The sequence below is a fragment of the Lissotriton helveticus genome, chromosome 6 (assembly GCF_964261635.1).
Source record: "Lissotriton helveticus chromosome 6, aLisHel1.1, whole genome shotgun sequence".
NCBI classification, from domain to species: Eukaryota; Metazoa; Chordata; class Amphibia; order Caudata; family Salamandridae; genus Lissotriton; species Lissotriton helveticus.
The window spans coordinates 2,043,307,103-2,043,321,709 of NC_136067.1; the positions used below are offsets into that span (position 1 = coordinate 2,043,307,103).

General features: G+C 46.8%; 1 protein-coding gene across 1 annotated transcript in view; it reads right to left on the reverse strand.

Moving 5' to 3' along the window:
* CGREF1 (cell growth regulator with EF-hand domain 1) overlaps window positions 1–14,607 on the reverse strand; it is a 128,104-nt gene that overhangs the window by 10,640 nt on the left and 102,857 nt on the right. The window contains exons 3-4 of the mRNA XM_078650069.1: window positions 9,770–9,841; window positions 232–302 (exon numbers count right to left, since the gene is read on the reverse strand). Of these exons, the coding sequence (XP_078506195.1) occupies window positions 232–302; window positions 9,770–9,841 (143 nt within the window). The remainder of the gene's footprint in view (window positions 1–231; window positions 303–9,769; window positions 9,842–14,607) is intronic.

Genomic DNA, 14,607 nt, shown 5'->3' on the forward strand with positions numbered 1-14,607 from the left:
TTGCGCTATACAAAACGCAATAAATAAATACACAAGTGCCTCAAGACAAAGGAAGCAGAGGTGAGACACAGTCCCTGTGACCTACAGACCAAAGTGTAAGGTGCAGGCGTGCAATGTAGGTAGGTGGGTTAGAACAAAGACACGTTGAAAGCTTGTAGGAGAAACGAGAAAGCGAAGCCAGGCAGGGGAGATCAAAAGCGCTTAAAGATAGTATGATTCTGCTTTTCTTACCCTGCTCCCACTTCATGGCTTCAGGGTCCTGTTCCACTTTGTCGGTGCTCTTCAGGTAATTCTGCAACAACCTGGAAAAGAGATTAAGGAGCGACTGCATCAATGGAAGATGCTCAAGGCAGAGGCAGGGCTCCATACAACACAATCTCATTGATCGAAATGTACTGGTGTGAAGTGTGGTTTACCATCTGCATGGCCTCCCCGCAGCACGCGTGAAGTGAAGCACATGTTTACTTGGCAAATCCCTGGGTGATGAATGATGGGGCATGTCACCCAAAATGTCAAGAGGGTTTGCTCTTGATGAGCTCCTGATAGCATGCATAGAAGGTACGGTAGTGGCGCGATTGTACAATGTAGGACACTGTAGGGGAGACAGCCATGACAACACAGGCTTTACACCGCGCTGCCATTACGACGCTGCCATCACAACGCAAGTCGTTGCAACAACTTGTGCTAGATGGCGCTAGATACTAAGGAATAGTAGATTTATTATTCCAACACCATCCCAACTGTTGTGTAGGTTGGAGTTGGAATAGTAAATCATACTATTCCAAGAACCAGCGCCTACAGCGCAAGTCGTTGTAACGACTTGCGTTGTAATGGATGCGTCGTAATGGCAGCGCGGTGTAAAAGCCCGCGTTGTCGTGACGTACATCCCACTGTAGGGAACTGGAATGTGAAGGTCGAGTGTGAAGATGGGGGCAACTTGTGCCTACGCTTGCCAAGTCGATCTATTCTGAAGCTGATTTTACTTATAATTTACAATTTTCATCATCTTATGCATAGAAGAGAATCCTTTAAATGTGGTCGCTTCTGTAGACCAACTATCGTCCAAGTCTTTGGAAGATGCGCATGTGCAGCTCTGGAGGTTTCAAACGAGACACGTCTTATCAAGAGCAGCAAAAGATGTCATCGGAAAGATTGATCATTGACAGTAAGATTGTTACATTGTACAACCTCCCATACATTTCATTATGCAATTAGATCTTTATCAACAATCAGTCAATGTTTAAAAGTCCATCTGTAAAAATCACCTGCCTGAATCTGGTTTGTACTGTTTACAGTTGTTGATAGAGAATACAAACACAAAGTAAATGTACAACACAAGAGATGCAGCCTCACATGCTTTAGTCTAAGAAGGCCCTAGCCCCCCAAATATTGTCTTGCAATTGCATTTATATAGCACTTTCTACTTGTGACTAGCTTTGAGGCGAGTAGCATGATACTCGGAAACCCAAGATTAGTGGTTAATTTAGTGGTTTCTGGTTAATGCGTTTAGTCTGGTGATCTTAGAAGAAGAGCTTACATGCACTACTTCAGTTTGTTTGTGGTGGAATCAGGGGGAGCCAGATGTCACAACTAGTGGGTGTGGTGAATATGCTACTTCACATAAATGATTGGTGGGGAGACTAGATATGGTAGAGGAAGGTTAGAGGTTTGATAGATGCAGGCAAGTGATTACCATGTGAGAAGCAAGGGTTATGTGCTGTGGACACAGAGTATGCAGGTTATGCAGTTCTGGGACCTAGTTACTAAAAAGTGTCTGATGCAGACAGTTAACCAGGAGGTGACAGAAGATTCTTATTACAAGTATATAGGGGCTGATGTCGGTCCCACCGCTGCCATTGCGTCGGGTCTCCCGCCCGATCATGATGGTGGCGGTAGGACGGCTGCCAGGATCTCTTGGAGCGGTCTGACATTCCTTGGCGGGAATCGTGGCTCTGCCGATGCCGGTATCACTGAGCAGATTCCGACCTGCCTTTGCTCCAAGCATGTCCTGGCGGGGACCCCGCCAGGAAATGCTTGGCAGAAAGGCATGTAAAATGGGCAAACACAAGGAGATGATGGACGAAGCGCTGAAACTTTTCAGACACTCACCCCTCAGTCACTATTGGATATGGGTTGAATCCATCTTTGTTCTTTAGCACACTTCCACCGCAGTTCCGACACAACCATATGCAAATCAGTCTTGACCCTGTGCCTCATGGGAACAGTCCAGCCCGAACTGCCAAGCCATGTCTTCCCTGGACCAGAATCAAGCATCCTAGGACCGGGTTCTGACTGTCAGCCGTCATCAGCCAGAATAACTTGACTCCAGTGGCGTAGTGAGCACGGGACCCACGTCTGGGCATACCCTGCCAACTTAGGTCGAACAAAGCAAACACAATGAGATGATGGACGGAGAGTTGAAACTTTTCAGACACTCACCCTCCATCATGGACCCCGGGCATATCTGCCCATGGTGGTGAGTGCAAGGGGCAGATAATGTCCCCTCCCCACAGTGCACAGACGTGCTGGAGGTCCTGTCACAGCGGCGTGATGCTCTTTAGGCCTTCCTGTGAGCCAAACATTCCCGCCACTGTGACATCCTGCTACCACACCCTGAAGATGCTGAGGAAGATTTTAAAATGGCTCCCAAGCAACGCAAGAAAAAATGTTCCCCACTTGCTGGTCACCAGCAAGTTGGACTATGGGAACACCCTGTTCTCTGGGATCACCAAGAAACTCACTAGAAGACTAGAGACCATCCAGAACTGGGCAGCAAGCCTCATCCTCAACATCCCACTGAGAACTCACATCACATCACACTTCAAGGAACTACATTGGCTCCCGATTCAGAAATGTTCTTAATTCAAACTCCTCGTAACACATTCAAGGCGCTCCACAACTCAGGTCCCACCTACCTGAACAGTTGCACTTCCACTCTCCAATACTCCTACTTGCAGCCATCCAATGTACATACAGGACCAGATCAGAAGGGCAGACGTTCTCTTCTATCGCTCATAAAACGTGGAACGACCTCGCTCTTCACATCAGAGCCTCCTCCTCACTTCCTGAATTCCACAAGAAGCTGGAGACCTGGCTTTTCAATGAACCAACATATCATAGGTAGGGCCGGGCACACACACCTTACTCAGTGCCAGGATACCCTTGCGGGCGATAGTGTGCTTTACAAATACACATAACATCAAATAACATAACAGATCAAGCAATAGCTGCCTTAGCGTGGATTCTTTTACTTCCTAGAGGCACCAGAGTGTGCTTTGAAAGTACACACTGCTCCTGTCTGCACATTGCCTGTGCAGTCACAGAGCAGTGTGCTGTGACCCTGTAGGACAGGCTGACACGCCTCACAACCCAGCATGGCATAAAATGTCACACTTCAGTGCTGGGGCGCTCTGCTCTTCCTGTAAAGTACAATTAGACAATGTTTACCTCCTGATCGCCTCAGGCTGCACCTCTCTCGGACAGGGAGGGGTGTTTTTGGCAGCAGGAGGCTGACAAATATTGACAGGGTGGCAGTATGGCTGCTGAAGCCAATGTTTGTGATTCAAGGTAGGTCTGTCTCCAGTCTAAGGATAATTCCCTGAGACGTGGCGTTTTAAAAAAATGACTTTCAATAACTTTAGCTGTTGCCACGTAGACTATTTAGATTTTCATGATCGCATCTTGATTAGCAGTAAATAAAAGAAACTTTCAGTTAGATTCATCATTGAAAAATGGGCTCGCAAAGGGCCAGATTCTGAGAATCTGGCCCTTTGCGAGCGCAATTTTTCCATTTGGGATTCATCATCCCAAATGCAAAAATCGCTAATAGCGAAATCGCATATTTGCGAGGAGTTGCATTTAAGGAATCTCTATTTGAGATTCCTTAAATGCAATTCATTAACCATTTTTTTTTTTGCGAATTCGCTATTTCTGGCCGCTATTTACCGCGAAGTCTGACTTCGTGGTAAATACCGAAAACATAGAAAAATGCACTTTAGTGCATTTTTTTAAGTGGTATGTTACACACACACGTGTCCTTTGGACATGTGTGTGTGCAACATCAGGCTAAATTTACATTTCAGGGGTGCTACAGGGTGTCCTTTGGACGCCCCTGGCACCCTTGAAATCGCATCCTTATTTGCGATTAGCAAATTGCTAATCGCAAATAAGGAATGACTCCCCATTCATTCCTATGGGCCTTTGCTAATCGCAAATAAGGAAGCTGTAGGATTCGCAAAATAAATTGCGATTTGTACATGATTCCCGTTTTGCGAGTCTGTAATAGCGATTCCTTATGAATCGCTATTACATACTCGCAAAACGGGACTTTGATGAATCTAGGTGCAAATGTCTTCCGTGTCTCAACAGGAAAAGAGGGAAAAGTGCCAAATTAAAGGCAGGCATGAGACACCAAGAAAGCAGATGAGAGAGTGCAGAACTTGTGCATGGGAGGAAAGAGTGAGGGAGGGAAAACGTGAAAGAAATAAAAATGCAGTAGAAAGAGTGGCAAAGTGCAAGAAGAAAAAGATGCAGGCTTAGAGAACCTGAGAAAGGTGGGAGACAGGGAGAGGGAAGAGAGGGGATACATACGATGAGTGAAGGCGAGCCATTTGAAATCCACAGGGGGCTAGTAAGGAATACCCCCTACTAAAGGAGCCAGGCTACGCGCTTCTGTCTGAACTGGGGTGGTGGAGTGAGCTAAAGAATGATGATGGATTAAACCCAGATCAGTTGACTGGGAGTGAGTGCTTGCAATGTTCAACACTCTGTCCATCATACCCTTTGGTTAGGCTAGGAGCTTGAGCAGGGGTCATCTGACTTCTGTAGCCCTAGACTGAAAGCAGAATGGAGCACCCCAGATTTTGGATAGCCCCTGCGAATATCACCTGATTTTCCTATGCTTGATCTGAGGCAAAAAAAGCAGATTACTCGGTCCAGCTCGGGTAAAAGGAATTTTGTGGCCAAACGACAAGCAATATTTTTAGGGCGGAGCCTTGCTAAAGACATCTTGTGGACATTCAGAAAGCTTCCATGGGAATGAATTCCACCCATTGCTCACCAATGGCTTTGTGGTTTCTAAATAACTTTTTTGGCTTTCTATTTGCTGTCCGTTTGTTTTATGCTGTTCAGTTTCAGTTCGTCCCTCCCAAGGAGCAACACCTTTCTACATCAACCCCCCTTGTATTCTTCCACAAGTGCTCCTTCCTGTAAACAGGCCTGTAAGTATTGTTCTTATTTTGTCACATTTGCTGTGCATTCGAAGCCAGAGGTCAAATGTCAGGCACTGTCTTCTCTGGGAGCTTGGTGTTTACTTTTCTTTTCTGACTTCAAAGTGAGAGGATTTATGGGAAACTCTTGCTGGATACTGGGGGTAGAGGAAAGGGTTTTTTTCAGGTACACAACAACATTTAAATGAACTGTGCAAGCATTTCAGAATATACCAGATTTAGAAAAGAACAAACAAAGCACATTTTTGTTAATTCTTATGTTTGTTGGGAACAAATACTTTAATTTGATCCAAACAAATCAATAATTGGCAATGCTATTTCGGCATATCATTTGTATGCTGTATAGTTTTATTAGTAAAACTATTATGTCTGTGTAAGTCGTGTCAGTTGAAAGTGTGTTGTCTGTAATGGTAGTGTACCAATACACCATGCATACTACACTCCACACCACTGCACTCTACTCTACAGCACTGCACTCAATCCTGCAGCACTCCATGCCATTTCACTCTACTCTGAAACAATCAACTCCACACCACTGTACTCCACGTCACTGCACTCTATGTCACTCTATTCCACTCTTCGCCACTCCACTCTACACCACTCTATTCTAAACCACTGCATTCCAAGCCATTGTACTCTATGCCACAGCTCTCTACTGTATGCAACTGCACTCTCCGCCAATGCGCTCTACACTTCTGTACACCACTGCACTTTTAACATTCTACTTTGCAAGACTGCACACTCTGTCACTGAACTGTATGCCACTCTACTCTGCATCATTGCACTCTACGCCACTTCACTCTGCATCACTCTATGTCACTACACTCTCTGCCACTCTACTCTACGCCACTCTACTCTACTCTGAACTACTGTATTCTATAATGCACCACTCTAATGTACACCACTGCATTGTATGCCGCTGAATTCTATCCTGCTGCACTCCATGCCTCTGCACTCTACGCCACTATACTCTGCAACACTATATGCCAATGCACTCTACATCAGTCCACTCTACTCTGTGCCACTCTAAGCACTGCACCACTCTACTCTACGCTGCTGCGCTCAATGGGGGTCGGTGCAGAGGTGGTTGAGTTTGTGGTTCCACAGGCAGAGCACTTGGGGCCTAATTTATGAAAAGTGACGCATCGCTGCGTGAAAACAGCGATGCGTCACTTTTCACTGCGCCCTCCTTGCGAGACAAATGATGCGTCATATTTACAGTATGACGCATCATGGCGCAAGGAGTTACAGATACGTCAGTATTTCTGACGTATCTGTACGGCGCAAAAGTGACGCATTGCTGGAGTGTGTCACAAAAGTGACGCAACTCCAGCAACGTGTCCTTTCACATGGGGCAAGCCCCATGTGAAAGGGCCTGCGTCAGTCTTACGCCTGCTGTGAGGCAGGCGTAGGAAATTGACGCATCTGTGTCCTAGAAGTGGCGCAGTGAAATCTTATAGATTTCACTGCGTCACTACTTTGACCCTGTCTTGCGTCAGAACGCCCCCCCCCTGCATGCATTATACCTTGCGTAGGTGTAATGTAGCGCAGGGGTTTACAAAGTGACGCATCTACCTAGATGCGTCACTTTGTAAATATGGTGCATCAAGGCACATTTTTTACGCTGCTGGTGCGTCTCAAAAAGTGACGCACCGGCAGTGTAAAAGTGACGCACAGACTCATAAATGAGGCCCCTGGTCTTTAACACTGTTTTTTTTCTGGACAGGGAGATCTTTTGCGAAAGCAGGCAATCCTCCCAGGGTTGTGGAGGTCACTGGGCCGCGGGACAAGTCGCTCTTCTATAGCAGGGTATTGAAGGCTGAGACAGGCCATTATGGCTGGGGCTAAGTCAGTTGTGGTCCTCAGTCGTCGCTGCTGCACAGGTCTTCATGTCCTCTTCTTCATAATCTCATGATTAAGGTACAGGGGTACACCTAAACACGCAATTTAGGGGCATTACATGGGTAAGAAGGTAGTAGACAATGGGCTATTTACCATTAGGGTGAATACGCCCTTTGTATGTCCACTCCCTCTGGGGAGGGGGTATACCGCTAACCCTATTGGCTAGAATCCTCCAAACCAATATGGAGGATTTTCAAAGGAGGGGGTCACTTCCGCTCAGGACACCTTAGGGGTGGTCCTGGCTGAGAGAGGGCACACCTCTCTTGTTTTCTAATTTTCTCGCCGACCTTGCTGCCAAAAGTGGGACTTGGTCAGGGGACGGGCATCTACACTTGCTGGAGAGGCCTTGGTTAGCATAACAGAGAATGGGATGCCTTTGGGGCTCAGCGCCTTTCTGTGCTGTTCCAGTTTGGGGTAGGTTAGAAGACCCTCCACCCAGGGCAGGCTTTCTTTCTGACCCATAAGAGGAAAAGACTTCCATCTCAGAGGGCCAGGGGGTCAGAAACATGTGTACAAGTGGGAGGCTGGGGCAGACCAGTCAGGAACACACTACCTGGTTGGTAGGTTTTCAGGGGGCACCGCTGAGGTGCATTTTTTACTAAATCCAACACTGCAGTCATAGTGGGCTCATTAATCTAAGATGTTTGGTAACAAACATCATGGAATTCAGTGACACCATCATGGAGCTGTGGAACTCATAGTGACAAGCTCCCAGCCCATGTACTCAGTATGGCTATAGTGGACTTAGACACTATAGAGCCACATCTGCTCGTGCAGTTATGCCTTCACATGCAGGATAGTGCATCCTGCCGTAGGGCTGTAAGGCCTGCTGTAGGGATGACTTACCTATGCCTGTTGCAATGCTGGGTGACCTGGCTCACAGGGAGATGTGCCAGGTCGACTCTTCACTTTTATAATAATCCACATTTATAAAGCGCGAACAATCACCCGTAAAGGTCTATAGGCGCTGGGGGCCGTCGGGAAGATTAAGCAAGCTATTGCCCAGACTCACATGGTGCTGGGCTAATCTGCTGCCGGCGTCCAGGGATCGAACCGTGATCCCCAGATTCTTGAGGCAGTCGCCCTGGCTGCGGCGCCACACCTCTTCCCTTTTATCGGCACCAAGGCACGCAGGCTGTAGGTGGCAGTGTACATGTGTTTGGTGAGGGGTCTCTTAGGGTGGCACAATACATGCTGCAGCCCTTAGATACCCTTTTCTGGTCACAAGGCCCTTGGTGCCACTGGTACCTTTAACAAGGAACTTATATATGAGCCAGAGGTGTGCCAACTGTGGAAACAAAGGTACAGTTTGGGAAATAAGTAACACAGGCGCTGGGAATCTGGTTAGCAGGAACCCAGTGCACATTCAGTCAAAGATGCATCAGAGTCAGGCAAAAAGTGGAGGAGTAACCATGCCAAAAAGGGTACTTTCTTACACCCCGGTCTATTTTACATCCCAGTCTGGCGTTGTTTACCTTCAAGCAACCTGAACACGGCCTGATACCAGCTGCAGCGAAAACCCCTAAATGGGTGTGAACTGAAACCATTCTATAAATAATGTCCCTTTTCCAAAGGTTCTTTTTGAATATCATAAAACCCGATCAGTAAACATTGATACTCATTTAAATTATTCATGGAAAAATACAAACTACCTATTTTCACATTAGTTCCAATTTGGGACAATAAAAAATAATGGAAAAAAAATTCTAGTTTAAACCGAGGAAGTCTCGTTCGAACTCAAAGATCAGGTTGGCTTATTTACCAAAATATGGGAAAGCCATCTCGAGAAGTGTGATATTTGGTGTGAGTGAGAGACAATGGTGTTGGCCATGTGCAGTGATTTCCCTTCCTCTTTAGGTGTCCCTGTGTCCTTCCCAACCCCATTAAAGTTACTTTTTATTCATTTTTTTCCTGCACCTTGCTCAGGATCCTTACCTGATTGACGAGGAAAAGTGTCAGACTCCAACATGGACAGTCGAGGCGAGTCACACAGACAAGGAGGCGAGCTGCAAACCGAAGCAACGCCAGGGCTCGAGCTTGTCCAGTGTTGCATCAGAAGCAAACTGAATTTGAAGAAGCAGCACTGCGCATGCGCTGTGTGGTGTATGTTTGAGAATGTCTTGGTCTATTGCTATTGGTGACGCATGAAAACCCTTATTGATTTCTACATCCTCTTGTGTCCTGTCTTCCCAAAACTGGGCCCATACTTTTTCTTAGTGTTTAGTTTCAGATGGAAAACACATGCCCAATGTGGCCAAGATCTTGCAGGAACATAGTGACCTGAGACAGCATTGACCTCTGGTTGGGTCACCTAACATGACCGGGGTGTCATTGGCCAGCGCTGATGTCAGACCACGGGGTAGGAGATCTTCACCATGGGTTGAATGTACAAGTTAAGAAAGGAGGGTACCGCAGGGGTGTGGATACAAATATCTTGCAATTTTTGATGGTTTGAGGATTAGTAATTCTTCAATGTTCATAAACTTGAGAAGGCTATGGTTGTATAAGTGGATAAACTGGTTGTTGAAATGGATAAAGAGACACCAGGGATGCAAGATAGATGGTACAAGGCTTGTGATTCTTTGAAGAGGAGGGGCAAAGAAAACAACATGCGCATTATACTCTAAAGCGTCACTCACTTTAGTTCATCATCTCCGAAGTGCAAGGGGTTCCCAATTGGCTTGTCCTGCAAACTGTTGGCCAGGTCCAGCCTGAGATGGAGACAAGAAAAACATGTAAGATTGCAATGTGTGATGCCATGCTGGAGAATAGACGTCTTGTAGAACTTGGATACTACCTGATCAAGGGAAGTAGCAACCCCCACACTCCCACAAACAGCAGCTGATGATCCTAACAACTCATGAAACAGGTAGGGAATGATCACTTGTCCTGCATAACCAGGGTATGCAGGTCCGGTATCTGCATGTCCCAAATAAAAAACCCTCATGCACGTGTAGAGTAGCTCGGATGTAAATTGTAAATGTCAATTGATACTTGTATAGCGCACTACTCACCCGCAAGGGTCTCAAGGCGCTTGTACGAATACCGCTGTGGAACCCATCGTGGCTTTCCCTGTGAGGTGTACACTCCTGGGCACCCCCAAGGTGGAGGCCAGGCATCCTTAGCGTTGTGGGGGCCGTTGTGGAGATTAAGCAAGCTATTGCCCAGAGTTGCAGAGTGGGACTCCATGATTGGAATAGGCACCGAGGCGAGAATTATCAGGTCCGTGGAATTTTGAGCCCAAGACCCGCCGAGGCGGGGAATTGAACCCTGGTCCAGGGCTAGACCTCTGCATCAGGGTCTGCCGCTCTAACCATTGAGCCACACTTCCCCACTAATTATAATCAACGGTGAAAATAAAGCGACGTATTTGTCCTTTATATCGGGCACAGAGAGGCAGTGTCAGCACAAGTCGTGCAAGAAGGACGAAGCCGCAGTAGGCACCCTTGACCCCCTGACTGCCCGTTGATGTGTGATACAAACTCACGAGAGGTAAAATAAGACCTCATTGATATAAAGGACAAATACGTCGCTTTATTTTCACCTTTGATTATAATTAGAAAATTTCTATTATAACAACCACATTCACCAAGAAACACTCACTGTCTCTGCTCACTTTTTTCCATCCTGGTCCTGAAGAACGCCCGCATGACCTGACAAGGCAACATAGGGCAGAAACATGTCGACCATTTTAAACCATCCACTATTAAGTGCGTATGAATCCTAATTGTTCATCAAGCGCACTGCTCTGAAGATTTGCCTAAGGGCTACCCGAATCCAGACCGAATAAAATTGAGAATCTGGCTGTCCGGGTATTTTAACCTTGCACCACTCTTATCACTGATCACTACTGTTTTTAACCGAGGGTAAGAACCTCCAGGTGGAGGATGCATACCAACTAACCCTGTGATTATGCACACACGTGTTTGATCAGCGGAGAATCAAGATATACCGCTTATCCGAACTACTCTACACGTGCATGAGGGTTTTTTATTTGGGACACGCAGATACCGGACCTGCATACCCTGGTTATGCAGGACAAGTGATCCTTCCCTACCTGATTCATGATATTTAAAGCAAAGGAAGCTGAAAGGACCACAACTTCCTCCTCCCTCTTGATATGATTTAATGATCCTAACAACTCTTCAAGCAAGCACCACCTTATGGAGTTACATGGCACTTCCAGCAGAAGGGACAGCGGGAAGTTGCTGTGGTCTGGCTGGTCGTGTGCCTGTTATCAGAGCCAGGGCTGCTAGACAGATGTTCACTCTAGATGTGCAATGAGAAGGCGCGGCAGAGCCTCTCGGTAGAACAACCAACCAGAAGATCTGTTGACATCCATGTGCTCAATCTTCTGCATCAACACAACTCGGTATGCCTGTAGCGCTCGTTGAGTACTCAACAAAAGTTATAAAACCTGCATAAATTAGAGGCTTAGCCTCCCCGCCCCAAGCTCTGAAACTGGTTTCCAGCTGCTAAGTAAATAGATGCCTTCTAGGAGTTTTGGCACAGGGGAAGTTGTGAACTGCAAAGTTTCATGCAACATAATTTCCGATCCTCCAACTTTCCCAGGGTCACTACTGTGAACCAGTGCTTGATTTGTTAATTATTAAGTGCCAGGGCTCTGACCAGGAGGCCACTGCAGCTTGCACCACCCATCCCCCTTGCCATCGCTACCAAAACAACTACTAACCAACTCTCTCACATGTAAATGCGACAGTTCGGAATATTCCAGGTCCCCAACCCTAAAGGAATGGCTGGAAAGCAATTGTAATGTATATTTTATTCATAAACAACCGTTGTTCTGCTCATCTCTAAATTAGATGAGCAGCGCCACCTAGTGGTATGGTGTTGACAATTAGGTGCCAGTGCGGAGCACTAGAAACCAATTAAGTGCCGGTGCTGAGCACCGGAAAGTACAGGCTCAAATTAACCACTGCTGTGAACAGCCTGAAACAAAGGGTGTCCTGAAAAAGAATCCATCATGGTTATGGTGGAATCCGTTATGGTAGAGGAACATTGCCCCAGTACTGATAGCCAGCAGAGGCAAAAGTGGAAAATAAAATTATAATAAAACATTTTTATTATTATTTTATTTTTTACTGCCCAGAGCCAGCAGAGTCATAGGGCGGGCGGGGCTATCCTGAGTTTTAGGGAGGGGTAGTGGGCACTGCTAACTGCGCATGTCGGTTTAGCCGGCCATCTTAGGATGGCCAAACCGCTGTGCGCTCTTAGCGTTACTCCAACCAGAGCTGTGTTGTACAGCTGGCTGAAGAACAGACACAGACTCCCAGGCTGAGTGCCTAATCAGGCCACTCAGACCAATCCCAGCGCTTCTCTCATGCTGAGTAATAGCATTTCCAGCATGAGAACAATGTCAGGATTGGCATCTGGCAGTGTGCACCAGCCCGTGGGAGTCGAGGATTCGGAGAGGAGCAAGGCAGCGGCCGCAGTGGAAAGGGAAGTACTATTTTATAGTTTTTTTATGCATTCTTCTGTTCTGTGTTTGTTACTTTATTATTTCCCCCCTCTCTGCTCTACCACTTTGCATTGTGATCAGCCGCCACTGCACTCCATCCAATATCCAGCAGCAGAACTAGAGTTACTGCTGATGCAAAGAGTTGGGAGACAAGTTGACAAGGTCATTGGGGACACCCAGTCCTCCTGAATGACTCTTGCAGCGAATGGAACAGCGTTGGAACACAACCTCCCAAGCCTCAGAGCAGACCTTGAGAAGATCACACTAAGACCAGCTCTGTGTCTTTCGGAAAGAACTCCAGCCAGCATCTTTTCTGAACTCTTGGTCCATCGACCACTTCGAAATATCAGGTGTATTGAGTCAGTGCAGTTGGTAGGGGTTCAGTGTAGTTGGTAGGGGTTCAGTACGGTTAATAGGGGTGCAGGAGGAGTAGGTAGGATGAGTGTTGAGCAGTAGGTAGGAAAGATGGAGAGGGAGATAGAAGTGGAGGAGAAGAGGACAGAAAGGGAGCAGTGGAAGTGGAATCTAGTGAAATAGAGGGAGAGAGAGAGAGAGAGAGAGAGAGAGAGAGAGAGAGAGAGAGAGAGAAGAGGAGGACATTTTGGGGCCAAAGGAAGAACTGTGGGAAAGAGGAGAAAGATAGAGAATGTAAAAATGAGAAAGGGAAGCACTGGCTATGTCCACCACTAACGTTTTATCAAAGGTTCAGAAGTGCCTGAGGAAAGCACTGACCACACAGGAAGCTGGGCGACCTGAAGAAACTGGCCCGACACCCTCCGCACACTGCAACCAGGGCACACATGGAGACGTTCTATGTATGTCTGCGACTAGATATGTTCTTGCAGTAGTGCCATTACTACAGTTCTGAACTCTCTCTACAGGAACTAAGCATCTTTCACCGCATGTCCTGTTCTTAAAAGTCCATTCTTTGAGCTCAGCATCAACGAACAGCTGCACTTCTCCCACTCTGGGCTCAACATGGTTCTCTGCATGTTTCACGCTCCTTCAATTGTTGGGGAGCGCAGAACCCATTGGGATTAACCATAGCGGGAGGATCCACAAACTATCCCAGATATCCAAAAGCATTAATCTAAATCATATTCAATGTCCTCCAATAGCTACCTATTATTTATTTATTTACTCCCTGCCTAGTGAGGCTGCGTCCTAGCCACTTCAAAGCCATACGTGGCTCTGATACGCAGCATCTTCTCTAGAAGGATGTGGAGCTGCAAGGAAAAACTTCAATCAGAAATAGCAAGTGAACAAATGTGAGCCACCCATAGAAGATGTTCTCTGGCCCTTGAGACCCACATACCTGGGGTTCCGAAGTACAACGCTGAGTGATCCAGGCTCCTAGGCACGGTAACCGCCCGCCCTTCCAATCCATTGTTCTCTCGCATTAATTATACTGGTGACTTTCCACAAACACTATGTTTCTGTCGCACCAGTGTTGGGAGTTGGACGCCTTCAGCTGCATTTTCCTGCATGAAAAGTCTTTGAGCATCAGGTCTGAGAGTGTCTAAAGCCAGGAGAGACCTTTGGCCTGATCTGGATCCGGACTTCAGTAGATCCACCCTACTTTGCACCAATCTATCCTCCTCCACTTCGGTGGTTGAGGAAAATATGCCATATTTAGAATTCTTAGCCGGGGAGGCAGAGATTTTTTCACTGAAGGTGTTAAATGCTGCATTGGATGAGCCAAACAGCAGAGCAAACCCTAGCAGAAAATTCAGCAGCAATGCTCAGCTTTTCTGGTAGCCTTCCTACTATTATGTTTGGGCTCCCCACTGGGGATATTGTTGGTGCCTCCATATCTATTCTCCTGTACATGCTCGGGTGGTTCCCAGTGCGTCAAGGGCACTATAACTACCTTTTGATGAAAGTCTGCCACCCTTTCCGATGTGGTCTTACCCAGCAGCATCTCCACTGAAAATGTTGGAGAATCAGCGACTCTAAACAAGGGGGTTGATTGGCCACCGGTTTTGGCAAACTTCCTTC